The sequence below is a fragment of the Saccostrea cucullata genome, unplaced genomic scaffold (assembly GCF_032062105.1).
Source record: "Saccostrea cucullata isolate Sc308-1 unplaced genomic scaffold, CSIRO_AGI_Scuc_v1 ctg112, whole genome shotgun sequence".
Taxonomy (NCBI): domain Eukaryota; kingdom Metazoa; phylum Mollusca; class Bivalvia; order Ostreida; family Ostreidae; genus Saccostrea; species Saccostrea cuccullata.
In genome coordinates, this window is record NW_026939726.1 from 313,924 (window position 1) to 332,776 (window position 18,853).

Below are 18,853 nucleotides of genomic sequence, written 5' to 3' on the forward strand. Positions count from 1 at the left end.
TATATATATTCCGAAATTTCGCTACATTGTTTATTGGTTACAGACTGGATAAAAGGTGAAAAATTGCAAAAAACCATTAATTTCATGAATTGTATACTTTATTTTTAACCAAAGGTAAGTTAATATTATGAAAATATATCTTTTTGTAAATGCCAGCAATGCTAAATTTATTATTTTTTGTTCTATGACACATTTCTTCGAAAATTTACATGCCTCGACAGGTTCTCCAATATGACAACATTGATCTAAAATTAGCAGAATTAGGGATTTTTATTTGATTTTCCTAATTATTCACGCTAAATCATGTATATTACTTTGTACCTGAAAAGTAAAATCTGACATGTAGGACAGGCATTGCAAAATGGATGAAGTGGACTCACCTTTTCTCAAAAAGAAGAGATCTCATCAAAAACTATCAGACACCAGGTTTCAGTCAGAATTACAAATGAAACTCCAGCAGCGCAGACAGGAAGGTTTAACATATGGTCTGACAAGTGAAGAGAGCGACAGTATTGTAGATGATGACGACGGTGACAGTGATGAAGGTGAATACTATAGGATAGGAGGGATGAAAATATATGACTGCATGGGTCAGAAATCAAACTGAGAACCCCTATATTACCAGTCAAGTGCTCTACCATTGAGCTACCCAGACTTATATCCAGTTATACTGCTGATAATAAATGAAATATCTTTCTTGTGATTAGGGCTTTATAAGACCATGCATAGATATAAACTGGGTGGCTCAATCATAGTCAATGGTTAGATCAAGCACCTAGACAGTAGGAGTCAGAGTTTTGATTCAAAAACCAGCTATAAATTTTCTTTTTTCTTGATTTTATTTAGTGCTCTTTTGCTATTTAGTTTGTGTGGACTGAGGGTGTCAGCACAGTGGTATAGTAGTTAGAACATCTGGCTAGTAATGCAGGGAACAAGATTCAAATATCAGTCCACCCATAATGTTTTCCTTTACTTTTATATTCTAATGCAATTGTTTTGTAAAACACTCTTTGATTGGCTAATGCACTAATGTTTGAAGCAGTAAAACGAGCATTAACGAGCGTGAAAGCTTTTTCATTGTGACGTCATAATCGAGCGACGCAAAAATACAATGCTCCGTGACGTATTTCATGTAACAAAATTCAACAAAATAAGACGTAAACAACAAACAAAATGCATGGATTGCATTAGAATGGGAATAACTAATCTTTTAATTTGGTATTTGCGATCGTTAATGCTGATTTAACGGTCGCAAACATCCGTTTTACCGGCTCTGCTTACGCGTCGCCGGTAAAACTCAGTTTGCGACCGTTAAATTAGCATTAACGGTCGCAAATACCAAATTAGAAGATAGTTATTCCCTAATTTGACCTCCCTTATATTGTGGCGTGTCATTAAAAATCTCTGTCATAAACAAATTAATTGAAATTAAGAAGATTAGTTAAATTTTTTTGGTTAACACCAATGATTTATGTTACTTACAGGTTATGTTCAAAATTAGGTTTGCTAAATTTGGCAGACAGTAAATATAAAGTAAATGTGGAAATTTTTGCATAATTACAAGAGAGGGTGTTTTGCTAGAGGTATTTTACAAGTCATTCAATTTAGTATACAACATTGCTCGCAAGATGCAATATTTCTCATAATTTAGGACCAGTTTAAAAGTTTTTGATATGAGATTTGCATATTGTAATAAAATTTGTGACTTCAAAAACTACCAGCTAGGTTATATTTGTAATGAAGAATTTTGATATCATTACAAATAATAGTATTTTATATATATATGATAACTCTGTAAAATCTTTCACTCACATTTTACAGAAATCCTTGCACAGCATAGAAGAAATCTATCAAACCAAAAGCAATCCAACCGACCAACCTCTGCCAAGAGAAGAACACCCACCTTTCAGGACACAAATGATTTAAGTTTGGGGGATACCATTAGGCCAGGACAAGGTGGAAGCAAATTTATGAAACAGCGTGGACAGCAAGGCCAGAAAGAGAGTATTCCCTCCCTCAACATGGGAGGAAAAGGGAGAACATCCCCTGGAATGCCCTCTTTGACATCCCCCAAACTTTCTCCAAAAGATAGCAAGAGTCTGACTGATGCTTTAGGAGGAAAAAGGTCTCCCAGCCCCAAATATGGCACCCAGCCTATGTCTCAGGAGGATATTATTTTTGGCAGGAAGACACCCACTAATGATCCAAGGCAAATAAACTTTATTAGCAGAATGGAATGAAAACTGCTTTTATATTTATTTCTTGGACTATTTTTTTTTTGTAATTAATGAAAATTATGAAACTTTAAAAATTTGTAAGCTTTCTGTGAAATTAAAGTATGACGTGACATTGGAAAAGATATGTTAATGATAATTGTTGACTTGTTTGTGTCTTCAGGCGTCAGAGTCCAACAGATAATAAACCATGGCAACCACCAAACTTTCGAAAAAGCCCAGGCGCAGAGCAGCAAGAAAACCGAGCACCCTCCCCTGGTGAGTTGTGTCTATGTGATATAGTCTATCCCAGATAATCATAATGATCTTCATAAATATTTTCAATTAAATGGTTGATTACTTTGTTTAAGCTTTTGAATCTATGAATAGTTATTAAATCATGTAACTGTACATATTTCTTATCATTATATTCATGTTGTGTAATATTTTCTAATATTAAAATTTTATTTCTTTTTTGAGGGGGGGAGGAGGATTGTAGATTGGGCAAATAATGTAATAATGTATTGCATGTATCCCTATTATGATGCAGTAGTGTTTTATTTGTAAAACTGCTTATAATTATTGCAGGCTTACAGGGGAGAAGGACTCCATCTCAGGAACCTTTTCTTCAGAGCATTGATGAAAATGCAGGGACACCCAGGAAAAACCGATTTCCAAGTCCTATTGACCGTAGTCCTAAGGCTGGCCGAACCAGTCCCAAAGGTGGCCTTACTAGTCCAAAGGATCGCTTCTCAAAGTCAGACAGGAAATCTCCAAAGTATGTATTGTAAATTCTTATACAGGACATAATTATTTAGAATAGGAGGTTCCATTCAGAGTTATGAAATATATGAAATATATGATTTTTAATATGCTGGTCAGTTATGATACCCAAGTGATAATATACATCTTATTTTATATCACTAGGAGCCTCTCCATAGATGATTCACCACGATTGGATGAAGCTCCCAAGCCCAGACCTAGACACAAGACAGACATATTTGGAAAAACAGATCATGTGGACGTAGATTTGGAGACAGATTCTCCGTCTGTCAGTCGATTTCACAGGACTGCTCCAGGTGGCAGAAAAACTCCTACACAGGTAGGCTTCATCTAGGAGTTCAAGTGGAATAGATATGTTTTGGTGTCAAAAGTCCCTCTATACTGTGTGGCCTTGTACATGAACACAGTTAAAATTTGAAATCTGCAAAAAAAAAAAAAATGGTTATTTTGAAGCGAGTTTGAAGTCTCAATAACTTCTTACCACAGTATCTCCAAAACTGAAGATAAGATCTAGAAGTCTTTTCATGGTCTCATTGCATTTGAGATAACAACGCTTGACTATACATGTATTTAGAGGTACCATAATTGCTCTACTATATCAATTTTGGCATATACATCTTCATGTTTATTTTAGCTTAATGCATTTCACAAAGAATCTCTTCTGGCTCTGAGTAGCATACAGTATAACTCGGCTATAGCGAAGTCCTTGGGACCTGTGAATTTAATTCACTATATCCGTAATTCGTTATATCCGTATAACGAATTCGTATAAACATTTATAACGAGTTCACAATTTGAATGTTTTCCATCAAGTATTACTAACAAATATGTTAGGGAAGCAAATATTACAAAACATACCGTCGACAACTAAGGTTTTATTGAACTGAATTTTATATACAAATGCTACAAGAAAATAAAGTCAGTTCAATCTAGTAAATTTTAGGATCTTTGAAAGTTCGTTATAAAAGATGTAAATTTCATTATATTTAACCTCATCGGGACTCAAAATGAGTTCGCTATATCCGTAAATTCATTATATCAGAGTTCTTTATAACCATAAAATTTTACAAAGATTTGTTAAGAATTTTGCCGGGGACCCAGAAAAACTTTGCTATATCCGTGAATTTGCTATATCCGTGTTCATACTAAACGAGTTTTACTGTATAAAGGTACATACAGGATACTACCTATTCCTGAGAGATATACTCATCTATTTGTAAACACCTTTTGCTCTTGTAAAATTTAAGGTAAAAAATTGACATTTTGGTTTCAGATGGGAAGAAAAACTCCAACAAACTTAGATGGCAGGAAAACTCCTACAGGAATGGATGGCAGAAAAACTCCAACAGGATTAGATGGCAGAAAAACTCCTACAGATAAAACGTCCTACAGAAAATCTGACAGAGAGAAAGATACAAAAAAGGCCCCACTAAAGAAAGAGACATCACTTCTAGATTTTCTCAATGAAGATGTAGATTCCTCCAAAACAAAAAAGAGAGAGGAACCCAAGCCAAGGTTACTCCGGGGGCCGGAGGAAGGACCGCAGGACAGGGAGGATAGTATCAGAGATGATATTCTGGGGGATAAAATCAACAGAGCCAAGCAGAGGCAGGCTAAGTCAGGCAGTGGGGACATAGGTAGTGCTGATACCAGCTCAGTGGCAAAGAAGCTAACAGACAAGGAGAAAGAGATACCGGACGATAGTTCACTCTGTGAGGAGTTTGACAAGGATCCATTAGGAAGGTCATTTGCTGAGCAGGAAAAACAAGCTAAGTATGTAACCTTTTCAAAAATGTAATTTTGATTGAAATTATTTACTATGGATTTATTTTTTTAGCAATGCATAATTTTAAGTTTTGTTTTGTTCTGTTTTTTTTTTCCATCAAAGAATGAAAATTAAATATATAATGACAAAGTCGTCTCAAAATTAATTTCCTAGAGTACGATATAATGATGAAGTTGGTGTTTAAGTTTACATGTATCAATAAATTTATAGCCTCATTTAAATAAATCACTGAAAGATTATCTGGATTTCAACCATAAATTGATAAGAAACTGAATATTTTAAAATTTCTTTTGTAGGCCAGGCAAAGGCCGAACAGAGAGTAAAAAATCAGATGACATCATAAACAAAGTGGCTCAAGAACAGAACAAACCAGCATCTGCTACAATGAAGTCCACAGACACTACCAAGTCTTTCAAAAAGTAAGTTGTAAATGAGGGAAAATATTATTGTATCCATTTACTCAGAGTCGACTGAGAGCAGTTGACGGTTTACAGTATTTCTGAATCAATAATATTTAACACTTAAATTGTATTTGTGTAAGGAAAGTTCAGTAATTAAAGAAAACCCCAAAAATAGAACTATTACCCAACTTTGTTTCTTTTTAACATGATCATAGCAATAAATCAATGAAAACTGCAGATGTTTAAAAGAATTTTGTCAAACTTTTCTTTTTCAGAGTTGATAAGGAGCACCGTCCTAAGCCCCGCTACACTATCCCGGGGACCCCCACTAGTCAGGGAACCCTGTCTGAGATGTCCTTCAACGACACCATGTCCATACGGCAGGCCGTGTATGATGAATGGAGGAGAGAGAAGATGAAATCCGCCAGGAAGGAGAAAAAAGAGGAAGAGAAGAAAAAACAGGAGGAAGAGAAGAAAAAGGAGGACGTAAGCCAATTTCTCATCAGTATTGTGGAACCTGTCTTGGTTGTCATTTATCACTACTGTGTTAATTCTAATGACATGATAGTGATGACACACATATAAAAAAAAATTATGTTTGTTTTTGACACACACTCATCAGTAATGATATTGGAAGTTACATGCAACTTTGTTTACGTTTATTTCATAGAAATCTTTGGATATGATAGGAATGAAAAAAAATTCATAGACCCTATATCAATATTTTTCAGTTCATTTTAGAGGTGCTATATAAATATTACTTGAGTACTGGTTTCCTTATACATGTATATTTATGTCATATTTTTTCTGAGTCAGTGGTATTTATAGGAAATTACATTAAGACAATTTATGTAACATGTATAGAATTTGTGATGGATGTATCTTGCAAGATTGCCTGTAAAGAAATTACATATAAATATCAAGTATCCTGTGATTGCTTGAGATGTAAATTTGACTCCTTTAAGTTAATTAAATTATAAAAAATCATTGCTGATTACTTTTTTTAGGAGAAAAAAGAAAAGAAATTGGAAAATGAAAGCTCCTATAGGACTTGGAAAGAATCAAAAGAAGATACCTTTGTTAAAAAGATTAAAGAAGAAAGAAGGAAAGAAAGAGAGAAGAAGGAAAAGATAGAGAAAGAAAAAGAACAAAAGATCAAAGAGGCAGAAAAGGTGACTTGTTAATTAGAAAAATTGTTGTCAAAAAAATTTTAATGAATGGCTTTTGTAGTATTCACTTTAATAAAAACATAACAGCTAAAATTGCTTGTTGTGCCTTTCACATCATATCCAGTAAAGGCAGCTGATTTATTCTGAGTACATGTATATAATACATGTATATGTTGATAAATATAACTGGATACAAGCAAGTATGTGTCAGAAGCTCAACTGTTCCCTGCCTTCTCTGCTGTGATCGTTTGAGAGGAAAGTTATAAAGTCAATTAGTTTAACACTCACTTTCTATATTTGTTACATGTAATTACATGTACCAGTACTTTATAAGTATGGTTTTGCGAGGATAAGAGATAGCAAGTTTAGAGATTTTAAAACATATTCACAAAAATGTATTAAAATTTCGGGGAGAAAAATGTTTTTGTACTTGATCTGGAGTGGTCAAACTGGATTTCACATGAAATGCAAATAGTTATCAATTCCCCTTTACATGTATGTAGAAAACTCTGCAGCCTATATAAATATTGTATATATAGATATTGTATATTCAAGAAATTAAATCATATCATGTTGTATATAAATGTTCTTATTTAGACCTTCAAAATATGGAAAGAAGAAAAGGATGAAGAAATAAAAGAAAAGTTGAGAAAGAAACGAGAGGAAGAGAGAGAGAAAGAATATGAAAAGGAGCAAACAAAAAAGAACAAGGAAAAGGAAAATGTCACTGCACTTAGGGGATGGTATGTCTATTTTTTTTTTTTATGTTTCAGCAATTTAATAGAAAATCAATTTAATCATTAGACTCTGAATCATACAATTTCTACAGTAAATGCTTAAAAATTAGGGGAAAAAACTTGATAACTGTTATTCCTCATGACAGATTTGGTCCTTTGATTATGTGGAAAAATAAGTATCGGTACATGCACTAGTATGTTATAACTGTAGCAATTGTTATTATTTATTATGGGATCTCTGTACAATCACCTTTGACATCAAGTCATAAAAACTCTATACCCTTAATAGAAAGAAGCTGTCTGGTGGGGAGACATGATTATACTACAATCAAAGTATCCATCTTCTGTTCATCCTTTGTATAGCTGAAGATTCAAGATTAATTTCAATTTTTTGGTCAACTTCTTGCATATCTTAGGGAATACTCAAACCAAACTTCCAGATTTGTTAAATTTGTGGATATGTGTGTTTAATATGGTTTTTAATGTTGCCTCCATTGGAGGGATTGGGGAGTGAGAAGCAGAGGGATTTATGTCCTATTAGGAAAACTTAAGTTACATCCAGTCTTTGAATTTTTCTTGAAAATTTGAGAAGATTTGATATTTAAACTGTGTTTTGTATACACATGATACAGGAACAACAAGAAGGAACAAGTATTGAAAGAAAAAGTCCTGGAGGAGAAGAAAAAGAAAATGGCTACTCTGAAGGAGCAGGAACAACTGAAGAAAGAGCAGGAAAGGGAGGCAGAAAAGCTGTATGACCAGTGGCTTAGGAGAAAGGTAAGAGTAATCGAAGAGATAGTAATGAAGAAAGCACTATTACATTATTTCATGATACATGGTGTATTGGTGTTTATTGATATTACCTGTCCCAAATACAATTGCTTGTAAAATCTTAAAATCACATTTTGAAAAATAAAACACTTTTCTAAAGAAGAAATGAAATATATTTACATCTCCTTAAAATAATACGGAATTTTTTTAATGTTGTGATGTCAAAAAAAAAACGCTGAATTTTTTGTCTCCATCAATACAACTAAGTGTTTAATTGATGCAGTGTACTACGAATGTATACAAACCTTGAATTTTTTTTCAGGATGATACAAAGAGAAAGGAGAAGAGTAGGAGGTATGGCTCAACAGAAAGTATAGAATTCCGTCCTGCCTGGAGCCCGGCCAGTAAAACGATACCATTCGGAAGGTAGAAGCCGGCAGCCGCGATTTAGTCCTCTCTTTTACTGTACATACTCCTGTATGTTGTCACTAAGGACAGACTGTTCAGAGATACTGGTGATTTACCCAGTAATAATGTAGTGAGACATGGCCGGGATAAACCCACCAAGATTAACATTGTAGCCAGTAGGTAGGAATGGAACTGGAACTATATTTCCCATTTGCTCAACCATGGACTCATTTCCTAACATTTAGATGCTCCCCGTCCATCTTTATTTGTTTGTAATGATAATTCTTGAATCGTTATTAAACATTTTATTGAAATTATATTTTACATTTGGTGATGTCAGAGAGGAGTATTACCAAACAAGTTTATGTTTCCGTCCATGTTATTCTGTTTTACTGTTTCTTTTATCTGTACTTTTTATGTTGTTCATAAATTATTGTTTTTACTTGCATTTTTGATGCAAGAGTTGTGAATTTTATGTCTTTTTTTATAGTTTGCCAAAATATTTTGTTTTAGAGCTTAATTCAGGTTAATTATCATTGTATAACATAAACAAAAAAGATTCGTATAGTACATGTGTTGAGTCATTGTTTATTAGTATATTTATGTTTGTATAAGGAGTTCGAGGAAGTCAGTGGACATTTTTAGAATTTACATGTATACCCATATGGGTTAATTGTTTGCAAATCTTATATAAGAGTAAAGTGATTCTATTTCAATCAAAGAAGTATAATTACATGTACATTCTCTCAAAGTGGGATCTTTGTTATTAAATAAATGTGTAATAACAATAAAGGTAAAACAAAATTTCTTAATTTATACTCTTTTTCACCGTGTATGTTGTGTTCAGAATAACTGTACCTTTGGTCAAGAATGAAACAAAAATTTAAATTTTAGTTTCTCAAAAACAAGTTAAACTCCAAGAGATTATAAAAATATTGCTTCCAAAAGAGAGGACTTGTTCCAATGAATAAACTTGTTTTTCAAACATAGGTCAAACTCCAATGTCAAAGGGTCAAAATCAATTATACTTAGGGGAAAGACTTGTCACAAGAAAAACACATGAAATATGAAAGTCCATCACAAAATGTAAAAAAAAAATTGTGGCCAAGGTCACACTCTAAGGTCAAAGTCACAATTGTTTGTTTCCAAAGGAAGATTTTCTTGTCACAAGAAATACTCATGTGAAACATGAAAGCTTTGGATCTAATTGTTCAAAAGTTATTGCCAAGGACAAACTAATTCAAAGAATTGTGGTCCACCACTCTTGGTGTCTTAGTGGAAGGGATGCCATTATTCATGGCATATTGTGTCAAATATATATGTCCTATCATATATATTTCATGTTAAAGTAATCACCAAAGTTAAAATTTTTTAAAATGAGGTCAAACATGAAGGTCAAGGGTTAAAAAATTATAGCATGCTCAGAAGCATCTTGTTAATAGGCAATGCATGTCAAATATAAAAGCCTTTCTCTTCTCAACAGTTAAAAGGAAAAGTGACATTTATGAAAAGTAGGTTAAACTTCAAGGTCAGGGTCACATGGTCAAAAGTCATGATATAATTAATAATAATTTGAAAGATCTTGTCATATGTAATATGCATAATTTATATGAAAGCCCTATCTTAAATCTTGTTCAAAAGCAGTTGATTGTGACCAATTTAAAGCAGTGTTAACATTTTTGAAAAGAAGTCAAACTTCAAGCTCACAAGGTCAAAAATCGTAGTATGTTTGGAAAGGTACATGTGAAATATTTAAAGTCCTCAAGTCCTCTCTCCTCTCATTGAAAAGTTATGACCAAGGTTAAAGTTTTTGTGACTGACAAATGGAGAGACTGACAGACGAATGAGATTTAATGTTCCCTCGTTTTTGCGAAAGCGGAGGACAATAAAGAAAGGCAAGAACACAAAAAAATTGGGATTTTAAAAACACACCAAAGGAACGACGTGACGATCGCGGGGGGGGGGCAAGCGATTTTTTTCTAGTTCTCCAGACAGTATAGAAAATGTACAATGAAAATCCGATAGCCCATCTCACCCCCTTTTTTTATAGTATAGACATTAGGGTAATACAAAAGTGTAGTATGTTTGACTAAAAAAATGGTACTTAAAGAAATTTGAACCTATCCAAACTCCCTCCCCATCTATAGGATTTTTGAGTTTGGCCCCCAATCCACCCACCCCCTCTCTCTCTCTCTCTCTCTCTCTCTCTCTCTCTCTCTCTCTCTCTCTCTCTCTCTCTCTCTCTCTCTCTCTCTCTCTCTCTCCCTCTCTCTCATTTTTAGATTAATTATTATTTTCGGTTAAAAAATTTTCAGGTTATTTGATTTTTTCACTGGCTGCCCTCGCCCCCCATTTTTTTTTTTATTTTTTTTTTTTTTTTAACGATTGTTATGTCACTGTGGGAGCAGTAAGATGAAACTTGTGAAAAGGCCTTGATCGATCCTGATATTTGGAGATTCAAGTTTGATCAAACCATGCACTCCATGTGTGAGGGGGGGGGGGGTGTAATAGGGGCTAAATATTTTACATTGGAAAATTTATGAAATATATAAACTTATTCCGTTTCTAGAACAGCAGAGTTATATTCAGTGATACAGGTATTAACATGCAAGCATTTTTGATACTAGTAGTGAAAAAATAAGTTTGTTCAGACCACGGAAAATTCTTTTCTTGCAAAAAGACGTTCATATTTTCATACAACAATGAATTATTTACATGTAGTGCAGATTAGAATTATTAAAGCATGTCATCATGGTTTAGCATACCTACTAAGTATACTTTTAAAGCCATTTAGAAATCAAACTGCGCATTTTCTTGGCGAATGTAAAGGCTTTTTGCTTACTGAAAGGTATTCCAAGAATTTTGATGGATTCGTAATTGACTTTTCAAAATAACATATCAAGGAGAATATTGAATATTTTAACGACCAAAATTTTATTAACCCTCCACCAAACTCTAAAATACATATAAACGAATATTACCACCCTGCTAAAATAACCCATTTATGCTACGGTATTTAATTGATCAACTATATTCACATGAAATATTCAATAACATATATGCATGGTTAATGTTTTTATGTGAAATGTTCTTGTAGTCTTTTTCTTTCATTTTTCTTTTTCTTCGATTATCCGTAACTTCCCAAACTCTGATGAGCGTCAATGTGGAGCAACCTGACTTTTTATATTATAAGCAAATAGTCATACACCATGCACTGTACACAAGCTTTTAGATATTCAACCCTCGCACGGGTAAGGGGGTGGATTGACATAACTTTTTTTTAGGATTTTTAAATTTGGACAATTTTCCTTCTCTTTTATTTATTGATTGATTTTATTTTATTTATTTTATTTATTTATTTATTTATTTATTTATTTATTTATTTATTTATTTAGTTATTTATTTATTTATTTATTTATTTATTTATTTATTTATTTATTTATTTATTTATTTATTTATTTTAGTTTATTTTATTTATTTATTTATTGGTTGTCCAGTTTTTTTGTCAGGTAGTTGAATGTTTTCTCTGTGTAACCCCCCCCCCCCCCCCCCCCCCCCCCCCCCCCCTTCAAAAAAAAAAACTATACTATATCCCTGTTAAAACACACGAGTCAAGAAGCCTTTTAAAGCAACTCTAAAGTGAGGAAATAAGATGAATCTCTTTTTATTTTAACAATGGGGGAGGACATTACAAGTCCTATGAAATCTTTAACGCCTAAGGGGGATAACTCTAAATTCCGTTTTATGCGAAGTAAGATATTTAGTCTATTTTCAGCGACCGTTAATAAAATTTATTTATATAATTAAATTATTTAAATATAGATATGATATTAAGATTCTTTTCGTATTATAATCCTTTTTTTCAATTAATTTATCAAATATGTTTTGAATTATAAAGATCCCGTTTCACGAGATTATGTCATTAGACATTTCACCAAAGTCGCAGACAGTGCAGTTCGATGCACAAGGCATCGAATTCTAAGATCTTTATTTTCGAAAGATCTTGCAAATGATTTGAAGAACCCCAAAGCATATGAAAGTTAGTGTGTCACTTTGAATTTCTCAAAGGTAATTGACTCGTAATGAAAGTAGCGAACCGTTGTGAAAGTTGTCGATAGTCGGCCATGTTATGCGAGATCCGGGATTTCCTAAACCAAAATAAACGCAATTGTCAAATATAGAATAACAGAATTATAGTATCTATGTACCACTGAGATGATTTTACATAAAGTTATCGTTATGTACGGTGTTGCGCTGCATGGAAGTGGATAATTTTGCTTCGAACTTCATTTTTTTCATAGAATAATTTGTACGTTTTTTCTGAAAAGAATTTGTGATATCATTCCCCTGGCTTGCTATTCTTTTGTAGGACATGTGCATTTGTTTTCCGGTTGTTGTGGGAAAATAAGCTATTGGCGTAATTTAAGAAATTCAGCAGGTTGAATGAGGCATTCTATGCACATAATGTTATTGTTTGGAGGTGACTCAAGTCATCTCCTTCTACATGATTACATGTGTAGGAAATTAATAGTGAATTTTATTTTTATATATACTAGTATTTTTTGAGTGAAACAATGTTTCTACTGGGATTATTATGAAAAACTGTATAAACTTTTAAGCATTACCATATAATACCAACTTATGACAGTATCTTATTGTTTGCAGAATTTGGTCAAGTGACCATGACCATTGTAATGAAAGGGGGTCAGTCAGGGGAAGACACCCCACAAGATGTTCCACTACAAAAAGGAACAACTGCGGTACCCCCTTCATCTACCCAGAATTCTGCGGGGCCTCAGTCAAGTGGGTCACAAATGGTGGCCGATGAAGTGGCTCCTGCAGATGTGTCCATTGATCTGGAGGAGCTAAGAGATGACCAAGAGCCAGACTTTCCAGTTGTGGAGTTAGGAAGGCTAGATGAAATGATAAATAGACCTAGGTGGGTGGTTCCAGTGCTACCTAAAGGAGAACTAGAGGTTTTACTGGATGCTGCCATTAAACTGTGCAAAGAAGGTAATGAAACGTTCATCTAATTTTTTTTTTTCCATATAATTGAGTAATGTTTATATTTTGACTCTCATTGACTTTATTTTCTGTCACTAGGGTTAGATACAAGAAGTGAACCTTGTCAAAGATTTTTCAGAGAGGGACTGACAGTGTCATTTACAAAAATAATGACTGATGAAGCAGTTAGTGGTTGGAAGTATGAAATTCATGTAAGTAAAGATGTAATGAGGCAGGGATTTTCCACCCCACTTTGGGAATGGGGCCCAGGCCCATGCCATTGGGAATTTTACGACATTTTACAACTTTTTGGGAAATTTTATAGCAAGATGTATTTCAATAATTAAACACTTATGATAGTTAAACAGGGCTCTCAATTCTCTATAATTGGGGCCGATATTCGGCCCCATTCCCAACATGAAAAAGGCACTTTTTTTCCCAAATTTAAGTGTAGAAATTCCCAATGTATGATTGCTTCAAATATATTTTACTGTAAAAATAAAGAGCATATCTTTAACAGTCGTAAAAGCACTGTGAAGCTATGAACGAAACACGTTCGTGTTATGAACTGGCAGTTCGTTTATATGCAGGAACTAGTTTAGTATGAAAACGAAAGTCGTCTGTAGTAAAGTAGGCCTAGTAAAGTACAAATTCACTTAGGTACGACTTCTTTATTCACAACATGTCGCAGAATGTGAAGAACTACGATGTCAGGGCTCGAAATTAACGGAAAATACTCTTTACATGAAAATTAAAATAAAAAATTGCGAGTTAAAGGCAACCTGTGTCGCCACCTTTTGAAAGTAAAAGAAAGGTCCTAAAAATTCAGATTACCAATGACTGAATGAGAAGGGCTACAGGTTTTACTTATGTTTTGCTATAAGATTCCCTAACAATGAAAAAAATTAGGAACCATGCTCTTACAGTTTGTAAATTCCCATATTCTTATCTATTTTGCAGCACTACCTGACTTATTTACTTCCAAAAACGATCGTTTTTTAATCCGAATTTCCTCCACTCCTTTGTTTATGGCAAATACATGTAACGTTAGATATTGCATTAAATTATTTACGATCACTTAATCAAGTAGAGTAAAAAAGTTATGTAATTTTCCAAAAATATATTCACAGTGTATTTAATGATTTAATTTTAAATGTAAGGATGGGTTTTTTTTAATTACACACCTCTCTATCTGTTCAGATCTTATCTTTAATAAAAACGACATAAATGCTTCCAAAAGGATATTTTTGATAGATGATTAGATCATTTAAATCTTATATGACTTACTATGAGAAGAAAAAATGCTAGTGAAAGTTCTGTATTACAATTTGCTAGTAAAAATAAATTTGCTGATATTTGCTAGTGATCAAAAAGTTAAGTTTGATCCCTGCAGTACCTATACTGCAAGTGTAGAAAAAAATATTTCTACTAAGAGTAAGACAATGATGATGATTCGTTTCAGTTTATATAATTACTCTGTGTTTATTTGATTTTTCTTGTTTCAAGAGTTTAAATTATGACTGATAAAAATTAATTTCCCAATTTTTATAAAAACAACGCTTTTTTCCCAATTGCAATGGCCCCGGCCCCAGTACCAAAAATAGGTGTGAGAGCCCTGGTTAAAATTGATTTTTTACTTCATTATTCAAAACTTTACTTCAGAAAATAGATGTGTTATTATAAAGTTTTAGCCAAGTCTCCAAAAATTATGTTAATTTCATTAAGAGTTCAAACTTGACCATGTTTGTTTTACATGAATTTTTCAAAAATAAAACATAGGCTGTTCATTTTTGGGAAAAATGGAGTGATTTTGCAATTGGGAATGGGGCCCATATTCGGCCCTACACGGGGCAGTGGAAAATCCCTGTGAGGTATTATTAATCATGTATACAATGTTTTGAAACTTTTGATAAATCTTGCTCATTTTCGGTACAGTTAAACTTCATCATTTCTGACACTGTTTATCTCCAACATCAGGGATATATATCAAAGTTAGATGGCAGTCCAAACCACTTTTCTTTCTGTATCTAAACTTCTTTGTCTCAAATCCATGAATATTTTGTAGTTAATTGATGGTGCCTTGAATTAAAGAAGCAAGTTTCCACTGTATTTACTAAAATAATATGGTTTAGGTGTATAGCTGTATATTCTGGATGTCTAGTTTTACTCGTGTAAATTAGAAATCATATGCTTAAAAAAACTATCATATTTATTAATATAGTAAAAGAGTTTCATTTTTTATCCATTTTAGCGATGCATATTAAAAAATGCAGAGAAGCTGATTGAATTAGTTGTAACAAAGCTGTCCCAAGACTGGTTTCCACTTCTTGAACTCTTAGCTATGGTTTTGAATCCACTTTGCAAGTAAGCATCATTGTTTTAATGAAATTAGATGATGATTTTTACATATTTTTTAATGCAGTATAATGATTTTTGAATGTTTTTTCTCCATAATCAGATTTCATATATACAATGGAAGCCGTAACTCAGAGAGTGTTCAGACTGGATCTGAAAATACAGAGGATGTGTTTGCCCGTCCCCCTGATCCTAGAAATCCCAAAGTAAGCATTCTTCTTCTAAAATTGTGAACCAAAAATTGCAAACTTTTTTTTTTCATTTACATTTATGTTATTACATATTTAAGATCTGAACTTAAAATTATGCAAGACAAAAAATATGATGAGTTGTGGGTGTTTATTTAAAATGAATTTGTTTATGGTATTGGTATGTGTATTGATTTGCAGGGATGGTTGGTAGACTTGGTGAATAAGTTTGGAAAGTTAGGTGGATTCCAGATGCTGCTTGACAGATTTAAAACTGGTCCTCAGCTCTCCGTACCAGTTGTAGCGGCATTGATCAAGTAGGTTTAACAGGAGATGGGTGTTTTTCTGGGAACTGTTTTGTTCAGTAGTTGTGAAGGGTGTAGACTTATTTGGTAATGATGTTTGACTATTGTTTATTTTATAGGCCATTTGGTCAGTGTGCCGAGGTCCTCACACCCCAGACAGTAGAACAGTTCTTCTTACCAATTGTTGTAAGTATGCCTTGGTGTTTAATGGAATGAATCCTGCTGTGTATATGTTCTTTAAGATTAGACTTAATGAATAATGTTTGGTATATTTTCATTTCAAGAAATCTATTTCAGTTTCAAGGTTTATATTAATATAAGTTTGCTTGTGTATATGTAGGAAAGATATTGGGTTTGAGTGGTTTTTTTTGTAACTAAGGATGTAATGAAAATCCCCCCCCCCTTGCTCTACTGTAGAATAAGAGAATGCTTGGCATTTAAAGTCAGTATTTTTGTTATCTACATTGTATGTAACTAGTATTTACAGCTGTACGTATGTCAAGGAAAAAAGGCATTGATCTTCTTCTTTTGTCAGTCTGGGGAGGAAGTTCCCATTTCCATCACTTGTCTAATTTCCTTGTTGGAGAAAATTTTCAGCTGATAAAAATAAATGCACGTGGAAGTGCACATTTTATTTGTTATCGTTCAAGTATACTGTATGTATTTCTGAAATATATACATGTTCAATTTACATGAATGGATAGCCCATGTATTATTTTAGCTCTCTTACCTACAAAAAAAGAAATTGGCAGATGAATTTGATATTTTTCCCCCAGGTGTTAATGTACACGTTTCTTTCAAATGTTGCAGGAAGTAGTTCCAAAATTTCTAAATGAACTCACAGATGAAGAGCTAAAGAAGGAATCAAAAAATGAAGCCAAAAATGATGCTTTGTCCTCCATCATCAAAGGACTGAAGCAGCTAGTAAACAGACTTCCAAATCAGGAAGACACAATTAAAAACCTGGAGGGTTTTAGACTCAGAATGATACTGAGGTGTGTGAAATTAAAACTGTCAAAGCTTGTATCTTGGTTCTCTTAGTTATTTGAAAGAATTCAGTAATGTTGATTCTTTTGTGTTGTAATACAGTGGATTTGATTTATATTTGTAGGTTATTACAAATCTCCTCCTTCAATGGTAAAATGAATGCTCTGAATGAAGTGAACAAGGTTATATCTAACGTCTCATTCCAATCTAGTCGTCACTCGCAGACAGAAGAGGACGAGTGGCTGACGGCAGAGAAAATGGCTGTAAGTAATGACAAGGCAAATGTTAGATAATGCATTGTACTGATTTAATTGAAAAGGGGGAGGGGGCTAAGTGCATGGAAGAAAGGACAAGGTGTAGTAATTGGGGAAACATACATGCAGTTAAAAACACAATATTGGCATACATCTGATATGAATGGATAAAATAAATAAATTGTTTTATTAAGATAAACAAGAATTTGCAGTGTGTCAGGCCTCGACATTAACGCTTGTCCGGTACCAATGAAAAAAAATTACGGACAAGTGAATATTGACAGGCATCTGACAAGTGAAATAAAGAAGTCTTCAAATAATGATAAAAAAAACAATATATGAAAAGTGTATTGTTTTAGATAACAATCACAAGTTTTTGCCCTGTGTTTGCGGGTTTGGAATATAATTGATATTACAGATTCACTTGCGAACATTTATGTTGTTGTCAGGACAGGAAGTCTAGATAAAATTTTGTTTTATATGTGTTTGTCTTATTTATCATTAACAACACTAATAAATCAAGCACGTTTAATTTCTTAATTTAAGTAACATTGACAGAATAAGATATTCATTGAAAAATTTTCGGACAAGTGAAGTTGAAGTTCGAACTAGTAAATATCTTGGTCACTTGTCCGAATGGACAAGTAGGAAAAAAAGTTAATGTCGAGCCCTTTTCTTAGAATATATTGAAAAATTTGACACACTGTGGATTCTGAAGTTAAATTTCTTTCCCATTTTAGTAATTTCCTTGTTTTTAACACTGCAATCCGACATCCTGTCTTTTCCGACACAAAATTTGTCTCCCAGTGCATGTCGCATTAGACAGGCTTTACTGTATAAAAAAAATTATAAATGAAATACATGTACATTTAACATGAAAAGTGCAGTGGGAAAGAGAAAAAAAGAAGAATTTGAATGGGTTTTGTAAAAGTAATATACTGACCATAGTTTTATGATTGTAATAAGAATTGATTTAGGAAAATAATGTGCTGATCATAGTTTTACTGGTTTCTAGGAATGGATTCAGAAAAACAATGTGCTGACCATAGTTTTACGAGACAGTCTCCATCAGCCTCAGTATGTGGAGAAGTTGGAGAAGATCCTGAGATTTATGATCAAAGAGAAAGCCCTGACTTCAGAGGACCTGGACAAGCTCTGGGAAGCTCAGGTAAATCAATAATCACACTGACAATACTGAGCGGGAATTCTGAAACATGTGTAAGTGATCTACTATCAGGTTTTGGTTGTTGAACAATAATATCTCATATTATCTATTACAGTCAGGGAAACATGATGCTATTGTAAAGAATGTACATGACCTGCTGGCTAAATTAGCCTGGGATTTTTCTCCAGAACAGCTAGATCACCTGTTTGAGTGTTTTCAGGTAGGTTTTTTGAAATTAAATGCTGCAGTTTTTATTGAGAATTTTTAATGATAATTTTCAAGAAAGGTGCATTTTAGAAAATTACAAGGCTACACCATATCTACATT

At 33.3% G+C, this 18,853-nt stretch overlaps 2 protein-coding genes across 3 annotated transcripts in view; both read left to right on the forward strand.

Moving 5' to 3' along the window:
• The first annotated feature begins 9 nt into the window (after positions 1 to 9).
• Positions 10 to 9,049, forward strand: LOC134253803 (zinc finger CCCH domain-containing protein 13-like). The gene is made up of 13 exons (XM_062736394.1): positions 10 to 114; positions 347 to 545; positions 1,822 to 2,209; positions 2,398 to 2,492; positions 2,802 to 2,991; positions 3,141 to 3,315; positions 4,270 to 4,769; positions 5,079 to 5,201; positions 5,459 to 5,669; positions 6,191 to 6,355; positions 6,950 to 7,095; positions 7,722 to 7,866; positions 8,183 to 9,049. The coding sequence occupies exons 2-13, from the start codon at positions 362 to 364 to the stop codon at positions 8,288 to 8,290; spliced, it is 2,430 nt and encodes an 809-aa protein (XP_062592378.1). The 5' UTR covers positions 10 to 114; positions 347 to 361; the 3' UTR covers positions 8,291 to 9,049.
• Positions 9,050 to 12,192: 3,143 nt separating this feature from the next.
• The window catches only part of LOC134253811 (probable ubiquitin carboxyl-terminal hydrolase FAF-X), a 29,021-nt gene continuing 22,360 nt past the window's right edge, over positions 12,193 to 18,853 (forward strand). The window contains exons 1-11 of one of the 2 annotated variants that reach the window (XM_062736405.1): positions 12,193 to 12,336; positions 12,934 to 13,281; positions 13,372 to 13,484; positions 15,524 to 15,636; positions 15,731 to 15,833; positions 16,017 to 16,132; positions 16,240 to 16,306; positions 16,931 to 17,115; positions 17,232 to 17,370; positions 18,377 to 18,529; positions 18,642 to 18,746. In XM_062736405.1, coding sequence (XP_062592389.1) covers positions 12,951 to 13,281; positions 13,372 to 13,484; positions 15,524 to 15,636; positions 15,731 to 15,833; positions 16,017 to 16,132; positions 16,240 to 16,306; positions 16,931 to 17,115; positions 17,232 to 17,370; positions 18,377 to 18,529; positions 18,642 to 18,746 — 1,425 coding nt within the window. In that variant the 5' untranslated portion in view covers positions 12,193 to 12,336; positions 12,934 to 12,950. The remainder of the gene's footprint in view (positions 12,337 to 12,933; positions 13,282 to 13,371; positions 13,485 to 15,523; positions 15,637 to 15,730; positions 15,834 to 16,016; positions 16,133 to 16,239; positions 16,307 to 16,930; positions 17,116 to 17,231; positions 17,371 to 18,376; positions 18,530 to 18,641; positions 18,747 to 18,853) is intronic. The other variant, XM_062736406.1, reaches the window with a different exon arrangement.

Excerpts from the sequence above, each read along its gene's own strand:
- LOC134253803 (XM_062736394.1), top strand. The coding sequence starts at position 362 with ATGGATGAAGTGGACTCACCTTTTCTCAAAAAGAAGAGATCTCATCAA. Across the intron at positions 4,770-5,078 it reads GAGCAGGAAAAACAAGCTAA|GCCAGGCAAAGGCCGAACAG; the intron begins GTATGTAACCTT and ends TTTCTTTTGTAG. Across the intron at positions 6,356-6,949 it reads AGATCAAAGAGGCAGAAAAG|ACCTTCAAAATATGGAAAGA; the intron begins GTGACTTGTTAA and ends GTTCTTATTTAG.